The 25665-nt window shown below is 40.6% G+C and overlaps 1 protein-coding gene across 1 annotated transcript; it reads right to left on the bottom strand.

The window, feature by feature from the left end:
* Positions 1–783: 783 nt before the first annotated feature.
* Positions 784–24263, bottom strand: LOC139657885 (protein inscuteable homolog). The gene is made up of 11 exons (XM_071535867.1): positions 23904–24263; positions 22689–22741; positions 22457–22580; positions 20720–20833; positions 13805–13930; positions 8261–8432; positions 7097–7275; positions 6746–6812; positions 5070–5225; positions 3740–3816; positions 784–2253 (listed from the first exon to the last, which is right to left on the bottom strand). Exons 1-11 carry the CDS (start codon positions 24261–24263, stop codon positions 2125–2127), a joined length of 1557 nt encoding a protein of 518 aa, XP_071391968.1. The 3' UTR covers positions 784–2124.
* Positions 24264–25665: the final 1402 nt, after the last annotated feature.

Raw genomic sequence — 25665 nt, 5'->3', positions numbered from 1 at the left:
ACAACTTGTCATATAGCACTTGGCCTCATGAATCCTTTTAAAAAATGGATGTATAATAAAAAAAAATCATACTGATCATTTGAAATCGAAAAAAAAAATGTTAAATTGTGAAAAACTGACATTTTGATAACAAGCTTTTCAACTGACTGCAGCTATACTGTATTCTGCTGTGGCATTCCTCTCTACCGGTCCACATGTCTTGGAAACATGGAGGCTGAAATGGCAGATGTTCCCCTGGTCTTTGAGAAGACCTGATGGTTCAAGCAGGACCAAGAAGTGGACTTTTGGGCCCAGATTCTCTTAGTGTCTCTATCCCTCTGTGAGCCCCAGACAAAGGCTTTTTTCATCCCTCTGCCTGTGTCTGTGACGAGGGAGAGTGTGGGAGTGTGGCTCCTTGGAGATAGCTGGAGGTCAGTGAGGCACTCCAGAGAAATTTAGCTGCATGGACCCTGGCTGCATTTTGAACGAGGCGGTTGCTGGCTGGAGCACCGATGATGTAGCAGTACTCATGCTTGATCAGAGGAACTAAGGCAACTGTATTCAACATTTCTCTGGTGTTTGAAAATAGATGGACCTCCAGTGACAAATGCGTATAAAATTCGGGTGCAAAGGGCAATCAAGCCTCTGCCATTCATAGAGTCCTTCTACAATATCTTAGTTATTTAATAGTCATCCACTTTTATTCTTACCTGATTTACAGCCATGCAAAAAAAGAAATCATGTTGGTTTACTCAGTATAGCAACACAGTAATTCACTACAATGAAAAATCCAAAACATTAGACATATGCTTCCCTTTATTCTATGCATGCCATACAATAATAGTAATTCTCTTTAAATAAAAATCATTTAAAGACCCATTTTGCTGTAGCAAACGTAATATTTGAGATTAATGGCAAATAAATTGAAAGGAATAACTGTACATGCCATACAATGCAATAAACCAGCCAATATACAGCAGGAAAATTAGATCATGTTTCCTTATGCCTTGACCAATTCTAAATACTGGGTACTCTGACAAGGTACTCTCACAATACTGTAACTCTTCGTAATAAAATAAGAAACATAATGAAAATATGTAATAATTAATCTAACTGTAATAATTTAGTTCTAAATGGTTATCCTGATAAATTGGCTGCTGATGAAAAAAAAATAATAAAAAAAGAGGGCAATTTTCTTTGACAAACCAACAGAAAATGCAACATGGTACTTCATGCTCCCACTACTGAATGCTTCAGATGATCGCCTTTATCCCAGGTGTTGTAGTACCTAAAATCAAATTTCTGTTCAGTGACAGGCGTTCTTGTATGAAGGATCTCTCTCTTTCTCTCTGCATTTGTGAAGGACCTCTCCAGCCAAAATCCCTTTGAAACATTACAAGCCTTCAGACCACAACAAAAAAAAAATTGCACAAAGTGTTTCATTCCAGAACAAGATATACACCATTTGAAAAAAGCACCTACACTTATAAAATCACTATTTATATGAAATTAAAATTTGCTATGGAATATAACAACATAATGAGCTTTCTGAAAACCTTTTTTATAAAACCAACATTTGTTGGAATGTGATCACTGATATATATATTTTTTTTTAAAGCTGCACTAGGCAAGATATTTATGTAAAATTACACCAATTTTATCAGCCTACAGCAACAGAGGAGAGCCTCCCATCCGTCCTAATTGAGACGCTGTAGATTCACTCTATTTGCCCAGATGAAATGAAAGCATCTGGTATGGCCAATGGTGGGAAATTTTCTCTGAACCGAAACTTAACAGTGAAATACAAACTTTCTACTAAACAGGAGCAGGAGGAAGCTGGACTAACCAACGATAGCTGAACCTCCAGCAAACATTAAGAAGAAGATATTTACGTCTGAGGAGTTCCTGGCATCACATTACATGACTTCTGTTGTATGTGAATTTCAGTTTCTTCTTGCTGCCACTTGGTGCCGCCAACATGCGAAATTGCCTAGTGCAGCTTTGAGTATTTTAAAAAAAATTCTACTCAAATACGGTGTGTGTGTTTTACAGTGAAAGCGCTCATTAGTCCTTTTCGCATCACAAAGCAGGGCTTCTTGCTCATGAGTCCAGCTCTCCCGCGCTCGGTGTTCAGTGTGCAGGCCGTTAGACGAAGCTCTCCTCCATGTTGGAGCACAGCAGGAAGGAGTCGACCAGCCGCGGTTTGATCAGCTGCTGGTGGTCGGCCGCCTCGATGCTGTCTGGACACCCTGCTGCCAGCCTCCTCAAGGCAGCCTGGGGAGGGAGCACGCACACACACACACACACACACACACACACACACACACACACACACACACACACAAATACACAGGCACGCACATATATACATACATATTAGGGTCGGGTATATGCACAGTTGCATAAAACACACACACATACTCATACATCATGGTCATACATATGTGCAAAGGTACACTTATAAACACACACTCACTCACACACACAAAAAGACACATATACTCAAACACACACACACACACACACACACACACATATCAGGGTGAGGCATACATGCACACATATGCACACACAAAAAAGAAGACACATTCCGACACATACATGCACACACACACACACACAGACACATATTCATACATCAGGATCAGGCATACATGCACAGGTACACACACACACACACATATACATACACATTCACACATATCAGGATCCAGGCATACAGGCAAACACACACACACACACACACACAGACACAAACACACACACACAGACAACACATATACACACAAATTGGGAGGTAGAATGCTTTGAGAGCTCTCATTGTAACAACACATGTATATAAGTTTAATACATTTCACAATAAAAGCATCTCTTAGCATCTGTAGGTTAAGAACAAACACTTCAGTAATACTAACTAAATTCACACCCTACATAGGCCAGAGGTGGGATCATTACCACACCATGATTTTTCCAACTCTCATGTGATTTCAAGAGAGCATGACGTCTCACATCCATACAGCCAGGAGAGTCTCCAACATTTACATTGCGGATTACAAATTATCTCTGAAAGCTCACCACCCTTTTGAAGGTTAGAATTCAACACCTACAAATGCACTACTTAACCCTTGGCTAAAAGGATAAAATAGAATCACATTAATTTGAATAGACTGAGAAGCGCGCTTACAGTGAAGACGAGGGCATTTCTCGGCGCAGAGAAGCTGTCCAATTAAGCTCCTGACCATAATGCACTTAGGGTAAAAATCCCCTCATCGGTCCTAGGATCTAGTCTTAATAATTACGATCAGAATGAGAGAATGATAAAGTGCGAGCAGGAATATTATTCATGATATGTACATATTTAAATATGCAGCGTTTGAGACGATGTGATCTCGTCAGCTATTTCAACATGGCTTTAAGATACCGGGGCTGTGATATATTTTCAATTTTCAATATTGCCCTGTGGATGTAATTAAATTGGACAGTCATTTGATGCGCTGATGTTATACATGCAGGCCTGTGGTGTAATGCCTGGATATGTGCTATTGAAGTATGGAGCTACTGCAGGTGAAAAATGTATAGTACATCAGGGGTACTTTATATTGGCAACTGAAATGGGTACTTTGCATGTTGAAATAACATATTTGTATTCAAAACAAGGAGTCATTTAGCCGGCACATTTGCACGGGTCTGCGCACACACACACACACACACACACACACACACACACACACACACACACACACACAAATTTTTTACCTACCAGGCAAGCAACCAGTACCGAATCGCTGTTATTTCTCTCAGCAGGGGACCGACACAGTTCAATAAGACGAGGAACAGCTAAAGACACAAGGAAAAAATCAAAGTTACCAGGACGTCCAATTCTTAGACATCTCTATCAGCTATAAACAGAGGTGCAAAGCAGCTAGCTACAGCTACTCTTGTTAAACAGTACATGTTCAGACTAACACTATTTCTTGTAATACTTTAAAATGTCTTTGGAAGGTGTCCAAAAGCTCAGGGATTTTGGACTCAGGGACGGTCTGCTTGTATCTAAATGCTTACTTATTTCTAGTGAGCTATTTTTTGACTTTACTTTTTAGACATGTACTCTTACTGCGGTCTGAATAAAATTTAACAGAACTAGCAGCACATGTACTTGAGTAACCACTTTGGTCCTCATTCCACCTTTGAAAGTGTCTTCCGTCATGGAGAGAGTGTGAGATGAATTTCCACTGATCAAATCATGTGGTTTGATAAGTCATTCACAGAGAACTGCTTCCTATGAGATACTGAATTCTGCAGGGGAATGAACATACATACATACATACATACATACATACTGTATGTGTATTAAAGCAGAGGGTTTTCTCTGTCCTGTGATAGGATGAGGATGTGAACTGATTTTGTGTATTAAGCTCTAAAAATGGGGGAAATAGTCTTTGACACTGACTTGTTTTCTCATGAAAATGTAAGGATTATGTCTTCAAGAGAGTACAGTATCAGGGCCAATCTGACATAGGCCACACCATGTAGCTACTCATGATGTTGTGGGTTTGAATCCAGCTGATGATTTCTGCAGCACGTTGCATGTTTCCTCTGCGTCTTTAGTTACACATGGTGTACCTCAGGGCTCAATTCAAGATCCAATTTTATTTAATTTTATTCTAAATATAAATGTGAACCACATGGCTTCTCTCTGGCCAGGTCACTTCTCAAGACCCATTTATATAACAAGGTCTTTTCATAATTTGACTTGTTTTGTTTGACTTAATTATTTTATTTTTAACATATTATTGTTGCTGTTGTTGTTGTTGTTGATGTATTTTCCCTCTTTATTTTTTCTGTGTTTTTGCTTTCTTTTTACCGCCTATGTGTTAAGCACTTTGTAACTGTTTTGAAAAGTGCTACATGAATTACGTTGATTATTATTATCACTATCATTATTAGTAATAGTAGTAGTAGTATTTGAATTTTTATTATTATTATGTCTTCCCTTCTCTCTCCCTCTCTCATCTTCCCTGCCTCTCTCAACAGTACTATCTAATAAAGTAGAAATGTTCATTAAAATAATATCAAAAAGCAGAAAGTACCTTTTAGCCGGATGGCTGTTTGGGCCACGTCTGGGTCTCTGCTCAGACGGGCCAGTGTGACAGCGGCTTTCTGCTGGACGCGCTCGCAGGCGGCGCCCTCCGATGGACTGGAGGAGGACGGCTTCTCTCCCAGCAGCAGCAGCAGTCGCTCTATTCCTGACAGACACAACAAACGGATCAGCCAGACAGGAACCCAAACACCACAAAACAGCACTGTCTGAAAGGATGGAGATACAAGAAACAGCACAGTCAGAAAGGTCCCAGACAAAGCAAAACACTGTCAGACCGGTCCGAGCCAAGTGCAAGGGGCATACAGTAACAAAACAGCACATCTGAGACACACACCACACAGCAAAGTAGCACAGTCAGACAAGAAACAAAAAGTCAGAAAAAAAAAAGATGATGAAACAACACAATACAACTGGACAAAACCCAGACAAAACAATGTAACATAGTCAGACAAGATCCATACAAAACAAAAAAAACAGTCAGACAGGACCCAGACACAACAGACAGGTTTGTCAGCAAGTTCCCAGACCAAACAAAGCAACAAAGGGAGACAGACACAACTCAGACAGAGCAAACAGCACAGTCAGAAAGCACCAAGCCAGTAACACAGTTAGACAAGACTCAGACACAACAAAACAGTTAAAAAAAACACCAAGACACAAAAAACGAAACAGAATCTCAGAGAGGACACAGATACAACAAACAGCACAGGCACTGACCTGGGACATATGGTAGTTTTACATACAGTTACACATTCTTTAGATTTGTTTTAACCTGCTTGGAGTGCTGAATGGCTTACTGCGTCAGGACAATTCAAACTTTAAAATAGTGTTGTCTAAATTTTTGATCGCACATCGTATTGTCCAACGTGGGAATCCTCAGCAGTCCTGCACCAAAGTAGGCTAAAACAAACCATAACTTGCATAACATGCAGATACAACTAAACAACCCAGATTTGGGTTTTATAAAGCTCGATGGGTAGAGCATGGCACTAACACTGCTAGGATTAGAGGTTCCTTTCTCACTGGAAAGGAAAAAAAATCATCTAACAAATGGAATATGTTATGCAGTATGGACCCTGTACTGACCCAATAAAACAGAAATGACCCACACACAACAAAATCAAAACAGGAACTAGACACAAGAAGACAGCAAGACAGACTCAAAGTGGGTCAGGGTCAAAGTGTCTAAAATTAAACAATAACCAAATAGAGATAAACAATAACCAGAGATAAAACAGAACACACAGGAGGACAGAGGCAAAGATGAAGGAGGAAGAAGAATAAAACAGTGAAATGGAAGACTGCAATGCCTTTGTGAAAAACAAAGCAACAGCAAAATTAAAAGATATTACTACTATAAAATGTCATAAATGAATAAATAAATAAGTGCAGACTGTCACAGTGGTAGATTTTCTGGTCCAACTCGTACAGGCTACTTTACACAGATATTACCTGATGCTGCCATCTTGAGGATTAAAGAAGTATTACATAGATTTTTCTGTAACCTTGTATTGTATCACAGCTTGTACTGTATGTCAAGTAGTTCAGTAGTTTCTGGTGTATTTCTTTAATCCACCAACAGTTTTGTAATACATAAATAATCTCTATAACAATTAATATATGTTTATTTTATATTCATAAAATTATAGTTGGAAAATAGAGTACCTTGTTCTTGCAGGACTTCAGAAGCACACTGCTCCAAGACCGAGAGGTTTGCCAAGATTGTCACCACCTGAAATTTAAAGGACAAAGAATATTAACATGATAAAAAGTTTGATACATATTCTTCATATATTTTACTTTTTTTAAAATCTTAATTTGACCAGGGAGGATGTGTTGAGCATTATTTCTGGGGTGTTTTTGCCTTTATTAGATCCACAGTAAGTGTTGGGGGAGGAAGGGAAGTGTTAAGCACTCACTTTCACTCTTACTATTAGTGAACATCTCAAGTGTTCAACCTCTTTATTTTATGATATTCTTTAGTGTAAAAATAAATAAATCAATGCGGATCTTTACCTGGTCTTTGGAGTAGGGGGTGTCGACTCTCTGGCGGTCCTTGCAGGCCTGCAGCAGGATGTGGATTGCGTTCAGCTGCAGGAGAATCTCACAGGCCATGCTGTCGAAGAAGGTGATGTTGGCCAAGGCTGCAGACGCCAGGAGGAAGACTTCACCACAGGAGGCGGTCTCACACAACTCTGGGAGAAAAAAATCACGAAGTTAAAAAAACAAACAAACAAAAAAAAAAAACACATACACATACACATACACACCTAAGGTAATGAGAGTAAAACCTTGACTGAAATTTACTTTTCACTGATTAATTAAAAACTTCCTGATGCTCAGTTTATTGTCTTATGTAACAAATTCAACTATTTGGTTGAAATTGTTACATGTTATACATGTTATTATACTATTGACAAAGTTGTTATTACAAACTAAAACTAAAATGAAAGCTAGGTGCTATAGAAATTGTGTCAAACAAATACAAATAAAAACGAGACTGAAAAAAATAAATGAAACTGAACTACAAGTATCTTCTCTACTTGCAAAACTGTACTGTGAAATACAATAAAAAAATGTATGTGAAATATTTTTAGTTTTCATCTTTGTTTATGTGCAGGGTAAAAAAGAGAATTAATTTTAGGCAGAGAATTTGGAAAGTGGTCTCAACTTAAAATTATTATTATTTTTTTTTAATACTTTGATTTATTGTTTGTATTACACAATAGCTGTTGCAAACATATACAAAATATCTGTTCTGAACTTCTATCATTATATTTAAAAAAAAAACATCACCCCTACCAAAGATACTAAAACTATAATTGAAACTAAATAAAAACTTTAAAAACTCATAAATAAATAATTAATAACTAAAACTAAAAACTAAAAACTAAACTAAAACTACCAAACCCACACTGAAAGCTAACTAAACCTGAACTGAAATTTAAATAAAAATTGAAAACCTTATAAAAATAAAGAAATAAAGAATAAAGAATCCAAAATTCTAATAACCAAACTGACTCCACTATGTCACTGGTGCTCATTTTATTGACTTGTATGGAAAACCATCCAAGAACATTCAGTACTAAGAATTTTTCACAAATATTGTTCAATCCCGGACTGCAGGCGATTCCCAAATCCGGCCTGCTGTAGGTCAAAGGTCAGGGTGAGGTCACTCACTGATGAGCGCGGTGACGATGTCGTGCATGCTCTCCAGGAAGCTGGCCAGGTGCTGGGTGGAGGTGTGGTGGGGGGAGGTGATCTGAGCCACCACCGCCGCCGCCTCCGCCCTGGCTGCCTCCGCACTGTTGTCATCAGTCAGGATGTCCGCCAGGCACAGGATCCCATCCACCTGGACATTACAGGACATACACATTACATACTGTGTGCGTCATATGAACCAGTTGTCACTATATGTCACCGCTTTTGATTGGGACTGGATGTTAAAGGAAAAATCCACCCATCGGATATTCTTACTGTTAGATATCATCCATCTGTGATGCATTCAAGGAGTTATTTTGTGATGAAGTGTTGTAATTTACTTTTTTTGTTGTGCCCACTTTCCCTCAACCTGCCTCGCCTACTTCTACTTCAGTTACTGATTTCCTACATTTCCCAGAATGCCTTCTGACAACCCCCAGGGAACGAGCATGAACTTGTTGCATTCTGCTGTGGGTCAAACATGTAGCTGGAGAGAGAAATAGTGAGAGCAAGAGCAAGAGAGTGAGAGTTTTGCAGTCAACAAAAAAAAAAAAGGGTCACGCCCCATACTCAAAACGCAACATGTCTTGTGGCTGCATTGCATTCTGGTCTATTGAGGCTTCTGTCAGTGGAGAAATTGGTCTCTCTGCCTCTTCTACGATGGATTTCTCCCCGTGTGATTGTTGACCGTTGGTCCAAAATGGCGGCTCTAGAAAGAAGCCCTCGCTCTTTGATTCTGATGGACTGACAGCAGCACCTAACTTGATGTTTCAGATCGAAGAAAACAATTCTATTAAACTTCATTGTAGCTGCGCTGGAAATATCTCAACGTGACGTCATATCATCCATGTTTGGCCAGTTATCCAATAAGAAAAATACTCCACCAAACAACAAAATGGACACCCTTATTGCCAATAGAATTACAAACCACCCGCCTCAGCATCCCATCCTCTTGACACTGCAGGGTTGACAATACATCCATAGCATAATCATTAGGGTCTGATCTATTTTTAGAGCCTTTACCGGCACTCTTGGATCTAGCTGGCATCGACCCAAGGTGCGTGCATCATAACGTTTAGGGAGGAGCTCAGCTCACATGTTGTTAATATTCATTATGTGACTCCAAGTGTGGCGGATGTCTTTAATTGTCTGCTAATATTTTGAAGACAGAGGTAATCTAATAAAAGGTGTTGTGGCAGTGTAATAGCAGCAGAGGGGGGGAATGCTGGGAAAGTGAGAAAATCTGAACATTCAACCTCAAGCCACCCATCTAAATGTTTAACCTGACATGTCAGCTGAGGGGTCAGGAGGTCACATATGATGATCTCATCTCTGTGTTTGTGTATGTGTTTGTGTGTTTGTACTATATGTGAGAGTTGGGCACTGAATCAGAGGGAGTAAAGAGAATTCAGGTAGGACAGATCTTCCTCCACTTGGTGGCAGTGTTGCACAGTCCATACAGACTGTAGCTGCCTGTTACAACATCTCAGACTCGGCATCCTTCAGTAGCACTTCTCCTCAAGTCTAACACATGTCTAAGTGTTGACAATTAGTGTGCACTTTGGAAATCCTCCATACTACCAATAAATGTATAAATTCATAGTCATACAGTGTACAATGCTGAGTTTCCAATGTGGTAAATCACAATCGTCTACAACAGCATCATCACACACATTGTTGGATTTCACTGATTTTTGTTCACCGCAATCACACTTTTCACTTACGATTAGGCCCACTACTAGTATCATTTTGGGAAAAGAAGAAATTAAGTGTTTTTGATGCTCGACCACCACCCGTCACTCTGTAAACTAAACTTCTGAGACAAACATCCAGAGTGAGGCAGACCGCCAGCTCTCAGCCACACCTGTCAGTCTTATCTGCTGACGAGCATCAGCGCGCCGAGCTTCGCAGGGCAATTCCCTATTTTTGTCTCCGTGGACGTCAGCAGCACTGTGCCAGCGCGACCCACTGACGTGGAACAATCCACTCTCCACACCCGCCCCCCCCCCCCCCCCCCGCCCCCCCGTTCCCCTTCCACCCGCAGCCTCCTCCTCCCAAAAATAGGACGTTGCAATCTCCTCATTTACCGCACACCGGATGTATCTCATTCACTTTATTCTCGGGGCCAACCCCAAATCTCTGTTCTAACTTTTCTGCATTTTAAGAGTCATAAAAAGTTGAGGTTGCTTGCCTCTGGGAAATGTTTGTTCAATGCTACCCTGTTGTTCTTAAACATTTTGGCTTGTGGCCATGCAAAACGAATTGATGCCTAATCATTGCTATCTGTTGCAGGGATAAACCTGAAGGAACAGTGAACTTTGACACCAAATGATCATTTTTAATTTTCCCTCTCTAATGATCTTACATGAGGAATTGCTGAGACAAAGGCTAAAAACACGTTTGTTTATTAGAAAAACTTTTGAAATCTCATAAATCCTCTCTCGACCCCTGAAAACCATTTCACGACCCCCAGGGGCCACATGAACCCCAGGTTGGGAAGCCTTGAATGTAGTGGGGGAAGACACAGTGGTTCACTTGTTAGCACTGTTTCTTTATAGCAAGAAGATCCTGGGTTTGAATCTCGGCCATGATCCTTTCTGTGTGATGTTTGCATGTTTTCCCTGTGTTTCCTCTGATGAGTCTGATGAATTGGAGACTCTAAATTGCCTACAGGAGTGAATGTGAGCGGGAATGTGTTTTTCTATCTGTGATGTACTGGAGATCTGTCCAGAGTGTCTCCCTGCCTTCTGATCAGTGCATGCTGGGATAGGCTCCAGCCCCCTCATGACTCTGAATAGGAATAAATGGGAATGGAAAATGAATGAATGAATATATTGGGACAGTAAGCTAAAGCTGGTCTTTTTGGCTATCACTATTGGTAGCATTTAATAAGTTCAGTCTTTTGGCCACTGTTAAAACTTTTTTTCTACAATACCAGTCGTTGCAGTCAGCCACCCATAATTAAGGTGAGGCTCAGTATTGGGACTGGTTAACTTAAAGTAAACAAAAAAAAGTGTGAGTTACTATTTGGTCAGAAAATCATGTATGCAACAGGTCTTTGAATTCTGTAACCTATGACAGATCAACATCAGATTCCTGATATGTCCCTATACAATATAGTCAAACACATTATGCAACAATATATATTGTTTTTTTAACCTTTAATTATCACAGGAAGGTTGATTGAACATACATATTACAGCAATGCCTCTCTAATCTACCACACACAGTAATACAAGTGTGATAGCTAATAACATATTTTTTTTTATATTCTTATATGGTTTATGTGTGTTATGAAGTGATTTGTTTTCCTTTGTACGGCAGACGCTCGACAAAGAAAAAGCTCTGCTCCTGATCAATACTTTCTCCATTCACCATATTATGATTACATAATGCTCCAGTAGGGGATTAAAACCAGAAGTATCCGCCAATGAGCAGTGCAGGTGCGTGACAGTTGTGTTTCTCAAGCCTGAGCGATCGGCGGTGAGCGGTTCACAGCGTCTACTTGCCTGACAGCCCCCCTCGCGGGACAAGGCTGCTAATCTGGGGCGGACTTTGGTTCCCGTTACGAGTTTTTACACTTGGATGATTCATGCTGTCCCAGCTGCTCTATATGCGAACACAGACACCGCTGTGGCATCATTATTCACTGGTATCAGGTTATATTTGTCTTCCTGTAAACGCTCGCTTGACACAGGTACGTCTGTTGTGTATTTTGGTTGAATTCTCGATAGAGAGAGGAGCACAAACAAACAGGGTTGTATCATTAGCTCTCTTTCTTTCTTTCTTTCTCTTTCTCACCCTCTCTCCCTTCCACACACACACATGCACACAGACATACAGTATACACACTGACAGAAGTTGCACACACACATACAGACACAAACATACACCAAACCACCCATCTAAATGTGTAACATGACATGTCAGCTCAGGGGTCAGGAGGTCACATCTAATGATCTCATCACTGGGTTTCAGACAGACTCACAGTGAATCATCAATCATCTTTTTGTGTATGGACTGTATCATGCTGTTGACAAAAAAACACATACAGTACCTATAAAAAGAATATTATTTCATAATATTTCAGGGAGGAAAAAAGAATGGTTATTTTCTCATCGACTCCCATTCTGAAAGTTTCAATTTGACCAGGTCTCTCAACTCATACATGACCTTTCAGTTCAAGTAAGAAAATGGAAACACGCCACTATCGCAGTCACATGTTTCTCCCATGACAGCAGTGATAAAGCCGTAGAGGTTGTGTGAATCTACTTTTGCGTCCTGAGCAATTTAAAGGTGCTATGTGTAGCGTTTTAACATCAATAAATTATTACCACATTAATTATGAGACATAAACAAAAGAAACAAACAAACAAAGAAGACTGTCACTAAGAAGACTGACAGCCTTCACTTCCAACATGTTTAATCCTCAGAGTAAAAAAAGAGAAAAACCTTTGACCCAAGAGGCAGAGATTCTCAGAGATTCAGAGATTCTGCGACAGGAAGAAACAGGGTTTATTGTGGTCTTCATTTTGAGAAACACTAAAACTAACACTGGCATGACAGAGAGGTTCTGTGAATCTGCACTCGATTGCTCTTCTTCAACGACCAGGATGTGTTATTCAGTAAACTGAAATTGAATTGCAAGAACTGAATTTGAATTACGAGAACTGAATTTGAATTGTGAGAACTGAATACAGTTTAAGAGCAAATTAATTCAATTTCATAATATTACATTCAGTTTCAAGTTTATTGGAATTCAGTTTCAAACTAATAAATTCAATTTCAAATTATGCTATTCAGATTCAGTTTTTCAATGCAATTATTCAAGTTAAACAATACAAATTCAAATTATGTGATTCAAAATTCAGTTTTTTAATGCAATTATTCAAGTTGAGCAATTCAAATTCAAATATAAATAATTCAGTTTCAGTTGTGACACATATTTCTGCCCATAGAGAGGCTACCAGTCATCTCAACCATGGTTGCATTTGTTAATGGTTACTCTGCCAATGAAATATTCATGCTTAAAATGCTGCAGGAAGCGCCTTTATCGGACAAACTGTCTGACGAGGCCCAGTGAACACACAGATGCTAAAGCCTTAGTTTGTCTGCTGATCCCTCGACTCTTGATCACAGAGATTCGCTCCATGTTGCCACACACACTTCCCCTATTATGTCATATCTCCATCAGGGCTCTTGTACCATTCTCATCCTAGTTGTCCAATTAAAACTTATTTTGTTCATCTTGTTTTTTCTTTTTTCTTTTTTGTTTTGGTAAGATAGGATTAATTCGTCTCACCCCTATCGTTTGCATTTCTTTCTTTTCCTTCTCTTTTGTTTCAACATTTTAGCATTTGTTGGTGCAAATAACTTAAACACAAATGTGTAATTGTATTTGTCTGAATTTAGCATGCATTCAAGCTGTTTGCATATCACGCAAAACACTACAATTCATGTGAGTGTGCATGTGTGAGTGTGTGTGTGTGTGTGTGTGTGTGTGTGTGTGTGTGTGTGCAATACCTTGTCTAGTTGGTTGATGCCCTCCTCCACACAGCAGATAGAGGCCACTGTTCTCAGAGCGTGAGCGTACAGGTCGCTGAAGCAGTCTTGCCTGCAGATCTTAAACAGAGCCACCACAGCTCCTTCCTGTGAAAAACAAAAAAGAAAAGTTTAAACTCAAATTCTTTTAGTTTCAGGCCTTTCCACAGGCCTGCAGTGTTTAGTTACTTATGACACCTTTGCTTTTGTAGAAGGCTTTCAAAAACAGCCAGAGCATGTCCATCAACACCTATGTGTCCTGTTGAAGTGTCCTTGATTTAGAAGAATGTTTATAAAAGCTGTGCACATGGTTTAAAGCAGTGATTCTCAACACTTTTCATATCACCGACCCTTAATTTAGTCCACATTAGGGCCACAGACCCCCATTTGATGTACACACAGGATCACAGACAGAGACAGACTGACAATTTATAATGTCCTGTTTGTTTGTGTAATATCCTATTTATTTACTGTTATTATAATGTGAAAAAAGTTGCATATTGTAACTTTAACGGAATGCTTATAAAAGCAATGGTCATAGTTTGGATGATTTTTTTTCCAAAAGGCCCAGCAACACTGCATAGTGAGGTAGCCCAGGTTATGTTCTTATACAAAGCCTCTTGTTTCTAGTGGCCACTGGGTAATGTGTTTACACTCACGGCTTATAATGAGGAAATGCCAGCTCAAGTCTTACCGATGATCCCTCTGTTGTTTTTAAACAGTGGAAGTTAATTTGGGGCTAGAAAAAGGCGGTTAGGTAAAACAACTTTCGGTTATGGTTCAGATTTGAGTCATTTGAGACTTTGAATGTGAGCTCGCTCCCTGTGCTGTGAGGTCCAGCTTCATACCAAGAAATTACACACCAACACATGAGTCATATGCAGCTCTGTCTTGAAGCACACATGATTGTGTAAAATGATGGATCAAATTGCTCCTTGGTAGACGTTGCTGTAAGAAAGGTCTAAGCCAAAAGGTCTCACAGGTCTGAGCCAAAAGCAGCATGCTGGCTTGAAGAGCCCAGCAGACCCAAAATGACCAATGGATTTGGCCAGCTTCACTCTGTGAGCCTGCCAACCACAGAACCTATCAAATGGCTCACACAATTCATCGTGTCAGATAAAACCAGCCAAAATATACTTACTCATGTTTTATGGGTGGAAAACACCGAGCAGAAAAAAAAAATCATTCACTATCCATAATAGCTGAGCATTTTCTTTTGGATTCTGATTGGTGTAAACAAACAAAAATACCTCCTGTATTGCCTCCGCGTCTACACTACAGCTACCCTCTGACAAAAACACTTGCAGGTATTGAATTCTATTCAGCGTGGAGATAGATAGAATTACCTGGAGGAAGACGAAGCCTGTAACTACCACCATTATCCTAATAAGGCCATTATACTGGGCTGGCATGTCTCATATGCTGCTCAGGCCATGCTGCCAGGGCTTGGAGTGGCTAATCATCCTGCCCTCAAACCTGACCGCTCTTCCCTGCTCACTGCCTACGCAATCGGCCTGCCATCCATGGAAAAACCACCAGCCACCCCCCACCCGCTTTTTCTGAGAGATAGTTTTAACTAAACCTTTTGAAACTCCACAGAGCGACACAGGCTAATGCGAGTCATATTCACGCAGTGATGAAGTGGCTGGCAGTCTTGTTTTTCTGTGACGCAAATGTTGCTTTAGCCCTCGCAAAATAATATCTCTTTCTTTTTTTTTGTGTTAAGAAGTGAAGCTCTGGAGAGTGTCTGGACGGTCTAAAACATTTTTGGCTTTTTATTCTTCCTTCCTCCATTTAATGGACTTAAAGAAGACTAAACCTAAGAGCTTTACTTTAAGGCAACCCCCCACCCCAGACACACACACACACACACACACAAAAAACAAGTGGATCTTCATCAATGACTTTTGTCTAACAGCAACAAGTCAATAGGTGTCATATAATTGAGTTAATTAGTTTGTTGAAGTTCAGAAGCTGGATAAACACTGGAATGCATCTCCCTCTCTCTCCATCTCTCATTTCAGTGAACTCAGTTTCCCTCCATACAGGCTTTTCATTAGAAAGTCAACGGTTAAAGTGGTAATCCACAAGATTCTTGTTATTGATTTTTTGTGACAACTTTGTTGCTAAGCGCTCATTGCTGTGGTGTTTCTGCACTGCACTTCCCAGAGATCAGCTGTCAATCAAACAGTGTGGGCAGAACTGTGACGTCTTTTTCCTTGGTTTTTCTGTTGGTGAAGTTTGAGTTTCTGTAGGTGGCGCTCTTTTCTTTGTCTGTTTAGCCATGGTGGCTATCACTGCTCATGCTAACTACCCAGTTCTTCTTCTGTTTATTCCAAGCAAACCACTGTTGCCACTGCCTCTAATGTAAAACACATCACCTCCTGTGCATTAGAGGAAAGACCTGCCAGACACCGGGTGTTTAGAACAGCAAGTGTTTGTGAATTGGTTGAATCACTATTGTTTTATATCAATCAGCAATATAGAGAGTAGCAAAATGGACATTCATTAATATAAAAATGTCACTGAGTATTACTTGAATTCAAAGAAAAAAGCTTCTGCAATGCAAGTTTCACATTTATTGCATTTGACACAGTGTGCGGAGGCTTTTTTTTGGTCTGCCTTCCTACAGATTATTACTTTAAAAATCCTGGATCAGGTAAGGCAATTTGGGCAGGGTAAGAAGGAATGAGTAGGGCTTTCTCCAACCTCAACACCCCAGTGTTGCTGCTGAGTGTCAAAAGCAGAAGACCTGTGATTGTACTGGGCAGCTCCCAGTTGTGAATGAGTGTGGCTGTATTCTCTCTATTTTTCTGTCTCTCTCAAACACTCCTTATTCCTGTCCATCCAACATGCTCTCCAGCTGTCCCCAGCTATAATGCTCACCAAACACACAGCACCGAACCCTTCTCCATCTAATATGTTCCCTGTTTGTTTGCAGTTGTGTCCCTCCTCCTCTTCCTCACCCTCTAAAGTTTCTCTCTATCAAGGATTTCCAGGGAGACGGTCACTCTCCACGTCTGTTCTTGAGAGATATTTTAAACATTGCACTTTCACCAGTGCCCTTCTTGAAATGCCTACTATTTTTTACATCTTTCTGAATCCATCCTGAAAGCAGAGATGCATCGGAGGGATAATAAAATCTCCAGCTCCACTACCAGATAGTTTGATTCAAATAATCATCAGTTCTCAGCTCCTCTCAAGCTACTTTTTTTTTTGTTTCGTCTCCACAGATTTTCCCCTGCTTTTCCCTTTTCACAGATCGCTGGGCTTGTCAGTCGTTTTATTTCCCCTTCCCCGTCAAACAACTCACAGTTCTATCATTTCCACTGACTTCATCCTCATTCCTCAAATGAAGCCCATAAAGCGTACTCATTCTCACATCCACGCATTTTGGAACAGCACTTGCTGCGCTAACATCATCATGTGAAACTTTTGCTTGCCTAAAATGCGTCTCTATCCGTGCCTTTGTTTGTACAGGTCTACACAGCGTGTAATTTCTTTCCATTTCATAGTTTTCTGAATTGAACCCTGTGCTCCGGTCCGCCGTCCTCGCTCACACAATGCCTGCAGTTTTGTGAGTTGTAACAGACAGGGTGCAGAAATGTTTCTCCTTGACTTGCAAGCAAAACAATTTTTGGTAAAAATTCATTGAATTTCCCGAGGGCCAATTTCCCAAGGGCCTGTGTTCAGCAAGAGGTTGGTCAAGTTAATTTGGCATTCATCCATGAGACTGTCTGAGGCTAAAACATAGTGTTGGTTTAATTGGGAAAAACAATTATCAGTTCATCTTCATCTACATTTACAGGTAGGGGAGTGAGAGAGACAGACAGGCTGAGAGAGAGAGGGAACAAGTATGCATCCTTTCTCCTTACACTGTCTAATCTTGATAATGGAGATGTCATCTGAGCGTCTTGGTGTGTTGTATTTATAAATGTTTCTGAACTCCGTCTGAACTGCCCCCCGCCCACGTGCTTCAGACAGAGCTGATGACGTGAAGACTCTCACTAGGCCACAGAGTTACCGCCACACCGCGCTCTCACACCCTGCAGACTTAGCTTTCAGCATTAGAAGAGCAAGGACACGTGTGTGCAGAGTCTGCCAACACGGACACATTTAGATCCATATCCATCATGACTGGAGGTAAACACTGAGACAGACAACTTTGTAAATCATGACACGGTCGCTCTGTTTTATTCAGGTCGCCGTTTGACGTATGTTCACACTAGAAAATATAAATCTCATTTCATTGTTGACTTGTTTCTGTGGATTAATCCCAGCAATTTAATATTCACAAGATTTTTCAACTAATCATGTGTTTCGCATTTATTCTGATTATATCATATATCATATCATATATGTCTATGTATCCAATAGAGAAGCATGATGTTGTGAGGTCACGATTTATTATACTGAGTTCATAAGATAGAACTGTGTGTGCATGAGATCGACATTCTGCCCTTGATTTGGTTAATTAGAGTGCACAAGATAATCCTCGTTTTGGATACTTCATGCACTAATTTTCCTTATTTTTGTGCGCACAATTTCATAATTTCTGCAAACAAATTAACTAATTTCCACAAGTTAATGAAACGTACGCACGTTTTTTAAAGCATGGTTTCAAAATGATTTCACTCACCTGCTGCAATTAGTCAAATTTACTTGATTGCATTGATTTATTTTGTTTAATTAGCCTGATATTTTGTTGCATAAATTCATTTACTGAATGAGACTTTGATAATGGATGGATTGGTTGATTAAATTTTACTTCTGGTACAAAACTCAGGATGAGTTATCAAGGCATTACCTAATTACAATGCTGAGTTATTATTAGTAAGAAAACTGACATATTGAACAAATTGGCCTTACTATGTCAGTTACTATGACAGTTGAGTATTGATTAATAAGCTTTCAGATAAGGGCTTGGTGCAGTAACACTGGCTCTATATTTTAGCTAAATATGTGTCCACGTTTTATATCTGTTCTCACACTAACGCGAAGGCATGTTTTATACATCATGTGCCACAATAGCATGTTGTGCACACAAGTTAATTCTTCATTACCACGATACACAGTTTTTTCCCTTCAGGACATTACTGGGCTCCGTCTGGTATCTATTGCATTGTCTAAAGTGGCAAACTCCACCCATCTGGTGCCTCTAGCAGAATAAAACAAGTAATCTGCAAATACTATTTGACCAGGTCATACACTGATTAGGCTTTATTTATCATGCTGCCTGCTTCACTACCACACATTTACTGTATCTCCTTTCTCTTCTCCCTACACAACGCACCACTCAGTAAATGCTCATCTGTCAACAACAACAGAGGGAGAGAGACGGGGCAGGAGGGAGGAGGAGGCGGAAATATCAGGTCTCCGCCCGAGCATTTAGACGGCTAATCGCAGTTATTCAAAACAAGCGAATGAGTAAAGTCAGCAGGCTGCGGAAAATGGTAATGAGGGAAGAACTCGGATACGGGCCAAAAGTTACGCAGTATCGCAAAGAGAGTGAGAAAGAGACAGGGAGAGAGAGAGAGAGAGAGAGAGAGAGGGAGTGGTGGAAATTAATTAATTCAGATGCCAGGCAGGCGGCAGATGTTTTGTGTTGGGTATTCATTAGCAGCCATTGGCAGGTAGGCTTCCTCCAGCCGGCCTTCTGTGCAGGGAGTTAAGAAGCGGATTGACAGCAAAGAAGCCAGAGCAGCCCGCCTTAGTGATCGATGCTCACTCTTAATGGGAGCTGACAGTACTGATCTGATGATCTGGCAGCGAGGGAAGTGTGTGTGTGTGTGTGTGTGTGTGTGTGTGTGTGTGTGTGTGTGTGTGTGCATGCGTGTGTGTGTATTTGTGTGTGTATGGGCCATCAGGAAGAGTCTTATCAAGAGTATCCTGGAAGCGGTCAGTAAACTAATAGCAAATTGAGACTTGCTGTCTGGACTGCCTTGTCTTATCTCAGGGTGAAATAGCTTTTTAGGGCCATAGATAAAGAGATAGATGGCACATGCAGGTCAACAGAGAAAGGTGGGGCTGGTCATAAAAGGGGGGTATCGAGAATGAATGGGTGGAGTAATATGAAATGAAGCTGCCTGTGCCTAAAATTTGGTGAAAACATGTGTTTCTAAAGGTGGGGCTACACACACCTTGGTCAAAAAGAATGATTTTTACCTTTGAATAAAGTTGAATAAAAAAAGAATAAATAAAAAATAGGAATAAAAGGTAATACAAGAGATAAACATACAACTAGAAAACAAACAGAGGTACAACTAAAAACAGATGGAACTTTATATACAAGTGTGTGCCAAACCACATGAATGCCCAAACAATACAAGTCTACAAAAGAGACAGTAATAAATAACAAAATAAGTAATATAACAAGTAATAAAACTAGAATCACAATTACAAAACTAAAGTAGTTCGGAGTACCAGATTTGTGGGGTTTCCCTCTTCAGATTGCATATCAGCTGGTGACACACTAGAAGACTTTTCAAATCCTAACCGATTTTGTAAACAAATTGCATCACACACATAACAAATGATTTCACAGATTTGTTTGTACCTCAATCGTAACTATGCTTGCACTAGATGGTTAGGCAAGGATGGGGTATCACACACTTAACGATATAACAGATTATGCTTCTGATTCGTCACTGATGTCAAGACAACTGATCTCACAGGAACTTGCACAATCCAATGCGTCAGTGGAGGCGGAAAGCCAGATTCAGCTTGTTTCCGGCTCACCTCACTATTAACTCGGCTCTCATTGGCTATTGGCAGTCGCTTTTTAGTATGGGCGGCCCCCAGTGGAAATCAAACCTCTAACCAAGGCAGTGTTGCTGCCATGCTGCACCCATTGAGATACACAGAACCATGACAGTAGTGTGTCTAAACCAGACCTACCTTGGCGATGATGCTGCAGAGCTGCGGCCCGTCCTGGGTGAGGGACAGCAGGTTACTGATGGCACTGCCGATGGTGTACACACTGTCCGATGACTCAATCTGTTTGATCAGGACCTGCAAGAAGGAGATTTAAAAGAAAAATCCATCCTCAAATACTTTTCATTATCATTTGTGATGCCTCGTCTACTTCTACTTCAGTTAGTGATTTCCTACATTTCCCAGAAAGACTTTCGACAACCCCCAGAGAACAGGCACATCATTGTTGCTTTCAGTCAAAAGGTTGGCATATAGGCATATAAATATAGCTAGCTAGCCAAGTTTGTGAACACTGGTGTGTGTCTCTGATCAAGGCCACGCCCTGTACTTAAAACTCAACATGTCTTGTGGCTGCATTGCATTCTGGTCTGTTGAGGCTACTGCTGATGGAGAAATTGGTCTCTCTGCCTCTTCTACGATGGATTTCCTGTGTGATTGTTGAACGTTGGTGCAAAATGGCAGCTCTAGAAGAAGCTCTTGCTCTTTGATTGAGAGACTGACACCAAAACATGACGTTTACTGTTGATGTTTTAGATAACTGAAACAAAATCTGCTATCAAACTCTATTGTAGCTGCGTTGGAAATATCTCAATGTGATGTCATGTTGTCCACCAAAATACACAAGAAGATGGGCCCAGAGATGCAAGGTACATCACCAATACCTGTTTTTTTAACATTGTTAAAGCATTGTAGGGTGGATTTTTCCTTTAACATAGAATCGTGACCAGATATTGACTGGATTTCTTCCCAATTTGATATGGCACAATGTGTGCAACAGTTTCAGGATGTTTTAAATTTTCTTCTCCTCATCCAGCCTGGGCGCTTATAATAGAAAGAACCAACCAGGCCGTTGAATTGAACCCAACCAATATGACTGGATGGCCTGGATGCTGTGTTCCTTTCCCAAGTGTTGATCTGTTCCATGAGTGTTTGTTTATGCCCAGCTAGCAATCTACTAGTAATAATTAATATTACGATCTAATAGTATTGGCCTGTGTCAAATGCAGTGCTACATCTAGAAAGTACTATCGGGTAATAAATTGTATTATACCTGATCAAACTGTATGCAAGAAATAACTTTTGTGAGTGGAACACAAGCACAGATACTTGCTAGATGTGTACCAGGTGTTTTACTTCAAGAGGAAAGCAATAGACCCATGAACGTTAATAATTATGCAATTAGTGGATCCAAAAAGAAACCCATCAACTCTCTTAAAATATGAAATACAAACTGAATGAGGCACAATCCTTAACTGTAATCATGGATTAATCATGGATTAATTAGAGTGGAATGTAAAGTCTGTTTACATTCTGTCCTTATTTCTCCAAGTCATACAAAGATGATGTAATCCTCCATTAGTGCAGTGAGGATATAATACTGAACACATGTTTACCTTTCCATTCAACCACTTATTACTGATTGGGATCTAAAACAATACACAATACCTCAGGAGAGTCACTGGCAAAGAGTGCTTGGGTATTACACACACGCACGCACGCACGCACACACACACACACACACACACACACACACACACTGACAGTCTGACACTTAAGTTTTGAGGGAAACTATGCTGTGATGTAGAACAATGACATATGAGAAATGGCCACTTCATTGGTTCACAACTTGTAATTAGCAAATGTGAAGACCAAAACATTGCTGGACAGGGGGAAGCTTTGGTTCAGCTCAACGCTACATACCTGGATCTCATTGGCCAAGGCCATGTCAATCATGTTGCTGAAGGAATCACTGACATCGGTGAGGATCTCGTGGATGGCTTCCCTCATGGACTTGAGGAAGAACTCATCATCGGTATGAAGGCACCTGTGGATGACGGCACAGTTTGACAAAACAGAAACCAACATGTTCCACATAAATCTACCATTATTTTGTATTATGACTGTTGTCTTTGTTTGCTTTTTATAGTTTTACCTCTCTGTAATATTGGTCAGCTCCATACACTTTTCCAGCAGAGATTTCTCATACTGCAACAATAGGAAAAAAAACACACAAAAACACACAAGAATGAATATCATGCTGATCAAAGATCACCGTGTGACACACACCCCACTTCTAGAGTGAACTACTAGAAGTGCAGAGGAACTTTAATCTCCTTTAATATGGATGAGGTGAGTGTACTCCATGCTGTGCTTGAGGGGAATATGTGGATAAGTTAGTCAAAGCCAACGTGTCTCTTTATCATCAGCATGATGAAACATGAGAGGCAGCAGAGTTACGTTCCTCTTGTACAGGAGAGGAGGTAAAGAGGTAAACTTTGGCCTTTTGAACCCACTTTGCAATCGTTTGGCTACAGATGAATATGTGTTCAATTTGAATTTACAGCATCCTTGTTCATTGAACTTGCAGTGCGATTGTGTAGACGTTAACATCAACAACAAATGTCTCAACTCACTGTCCTTTCACCAGCCCCATGTATGACCATAACAACACCCATGGTAGCCACACCAGCCTCAATTTCTTGCAGTTCAGCCTTTTCAGCAATTTGTTGCACTCACATCTAACTGAGCTCTGGCCTTTCCATTGGTCCTCTGAGAGGCAATGGTTTGCACAAAACCAAATGGATACAGAATCACATTTGATTCTTCATTAGCAAAGACCTCATCACTTTGGAATTTAATCTGCGCATTTCCCTCTGTTTTGGCATAATTGAAAACCGCCTCATGCATGGCTGGTACTAGAAAGGCCAACGGAAGAGAAGGCTAACAGACCATAAATTTAAAGGGTAAATATAATTTATAACTTTTATTTCATTGCATGATTCTGAAGATCTACACACAGGTTTGCACTGAAAGTAGAAGGAGACTTAAGAAGCTGAGATCTTTCAGTTCTTTCAAAAGTCAGTTGATGGCCTTTCCAGTGTTAGACTGATAAACCCAAGAAAAATATGAATCGATTTTGTTCCAAAATGAGATATCTGACTTTTTACGTGGCACCAATGTGACACCATATAGTAACACAAAATTATTAGCTAATTAAACTAATTAAAAGTTGTATTTTAGTTGGTGTGTCAGTGTCAGTGGTGTGTCAAAACTCTAATACATGACCTCCTCTCTTTTGAAATTGAGCTTGTGAGGCCCCCGTGCAGGCCGGCATCAAACCCCAAACCCTTCCCACATCGGCCCTCACCTTCTGCATCTCCGGCGGTGTGTTCCGGGCGGCGCCGTACTCGTGCACCAGCGAGCGCACGTGGCAGTTTGCCCGCACGGCCGTGCTGTGCACCCTCTGCCAGCGGCCCTTCTCCAGCCGCTGGAACATCTTGCCGAGCTCGGTGCTGACCACCAGCGCCCGGCGCAGCAGCGTCTGCAGGTTGTTCCTGGCCACGTGGTCCCCGCCGCCCACCGCCGACGCCACAATCAGCTCTCCCTGCTGGGCGTCCTCCTCCACCCCGATGGGCTTGGCCTGCAGAACGCACATACACTCCACCTCCGTCATGTGGCGGAGGTCCTCCATCCAGCGCTGCACCGAGTCCACCTGGAGAGACTGCATCCGGCTGCTGTGGGAGAGAACGCACAGAAAAAATGAAGCAAAGTCAGAGTCAGAATTAGCTTATTCACATTATACAGGAAGATGTAGCACGGTGGTTCAGTGGTTAGTACTGTTGCCTCACAGCAAGAAGGGCCTGGGTTTGATTCCTGGCCCTTTCTGTTTGCATGGGTTTCCTTGCTCCAGTCCAAAGACATGAAAATCAGGTGAATTGAAGACTGAATGAATGAATTAGTGATATGTACAGTACAGTATATGAAATTCATACATATATTAAATTTCATAGACTGTACTGTACATATCACTAATTCATTCATTCCCAGTCTTCTTCAGCTATTTGCATTCAAGCAGTGTGTCATCCAGTTGCATACAAAGGTCACACAGGAAAATGAAGCAGGATGAAAAGACTGGAGTTCATTTATATCGCTGTCGTTTGGTAAATGCAGTTTCCTTCCTCTGAATTGATTTGCTGAGAGGAAATCGTAAGGGATTGGCTGTTTTGTTTCCAAATTGTCTCGCTATTATTGAAGTACATCTGAGAGATCCAATTCCCTGCACACACTGAGCCACATTCATGCAGTAAATTCACTCAATATTACTCAGAAGTGTGGAGGACAGTGTCACCTGACGTCCAGGGAGTCCTTTCCACCGACTGTCCTGCTGACTAAAGCTTGGACAGAAATATGTGAGAAACCCTGCATGATCTCTGCTCCGTCTACATGAAATAACCTGCTGAATGAGGAGAAAATTCACAAAGTGGTTACTCATAAATTTGGAGTGGTTGTTGGACAATGAAAGATTAATCTATTAGAAATAATAGATCAATATATTAAGTTGGCTGTTTTATGACTGCCACTCCCCACTCCCCCCCTCTGCCTCTCTCTTTCTCTCTTTCTCCTTCTTTTTCTCTTAGTTTTTATTAGATTGTCTATTGCCTATTATGAAATGACTATATTGTTGTTCTCTCTGTAATTGTGCCCCTCTTATGTTTACTAGGCTTAGAAAAATAAAGCCTTGATCTCAAGGGGAATCGTTTCAAAAACGTTAAAATAAAATAAAACAAAACACATTGCTTAAAAATGAAACATAAAATAAACAAATTATTGAAAATGTATCTGTCTTTGACATGTGCAGCTACAGTCTGTGAACTAACAACTATCAGATGACCTACCAAAAATCATCATAACACATATAATGACATATATCAACCCTTACGCAAGCAAATAAAACCTACACTCGCTGCCTCTAATGTAAAATCCCATTAATGCAACACTATAAAGTGTCAATGGCCATTGCATACAGCAGCGCTCAAGCTTGAAACACGACAGCATTCCTAAAATCAATGATGTGGGCGTGAGGTCAATTATCCACCGATAACTGCCGGTGTCCACACTCGTTAGTTAAA

Source organism: Centroberyx affinis, unplaced genomic scaffold, assembly GCF_046629955.1.
Source record: "Centroberyx affinis isolate AG114_WGS23_722 - 3 ecotype Tasmania unplaced genomic scaffold, CSIRO-AGI_Caff_v1 ptg002775l_1, whole genome shotgun sequence".
NCBI lineage: Eukaryota > Metazoa > Chordata > Actinopteri > Beryciformes > Berycidae > Centroberyx > Centroberyx affinis.
The sequence above is the reverse complement of the archived record's forward strand: the minus strand, read 5'-3'. Positions and strand labels throughout refer to the sequence as shown.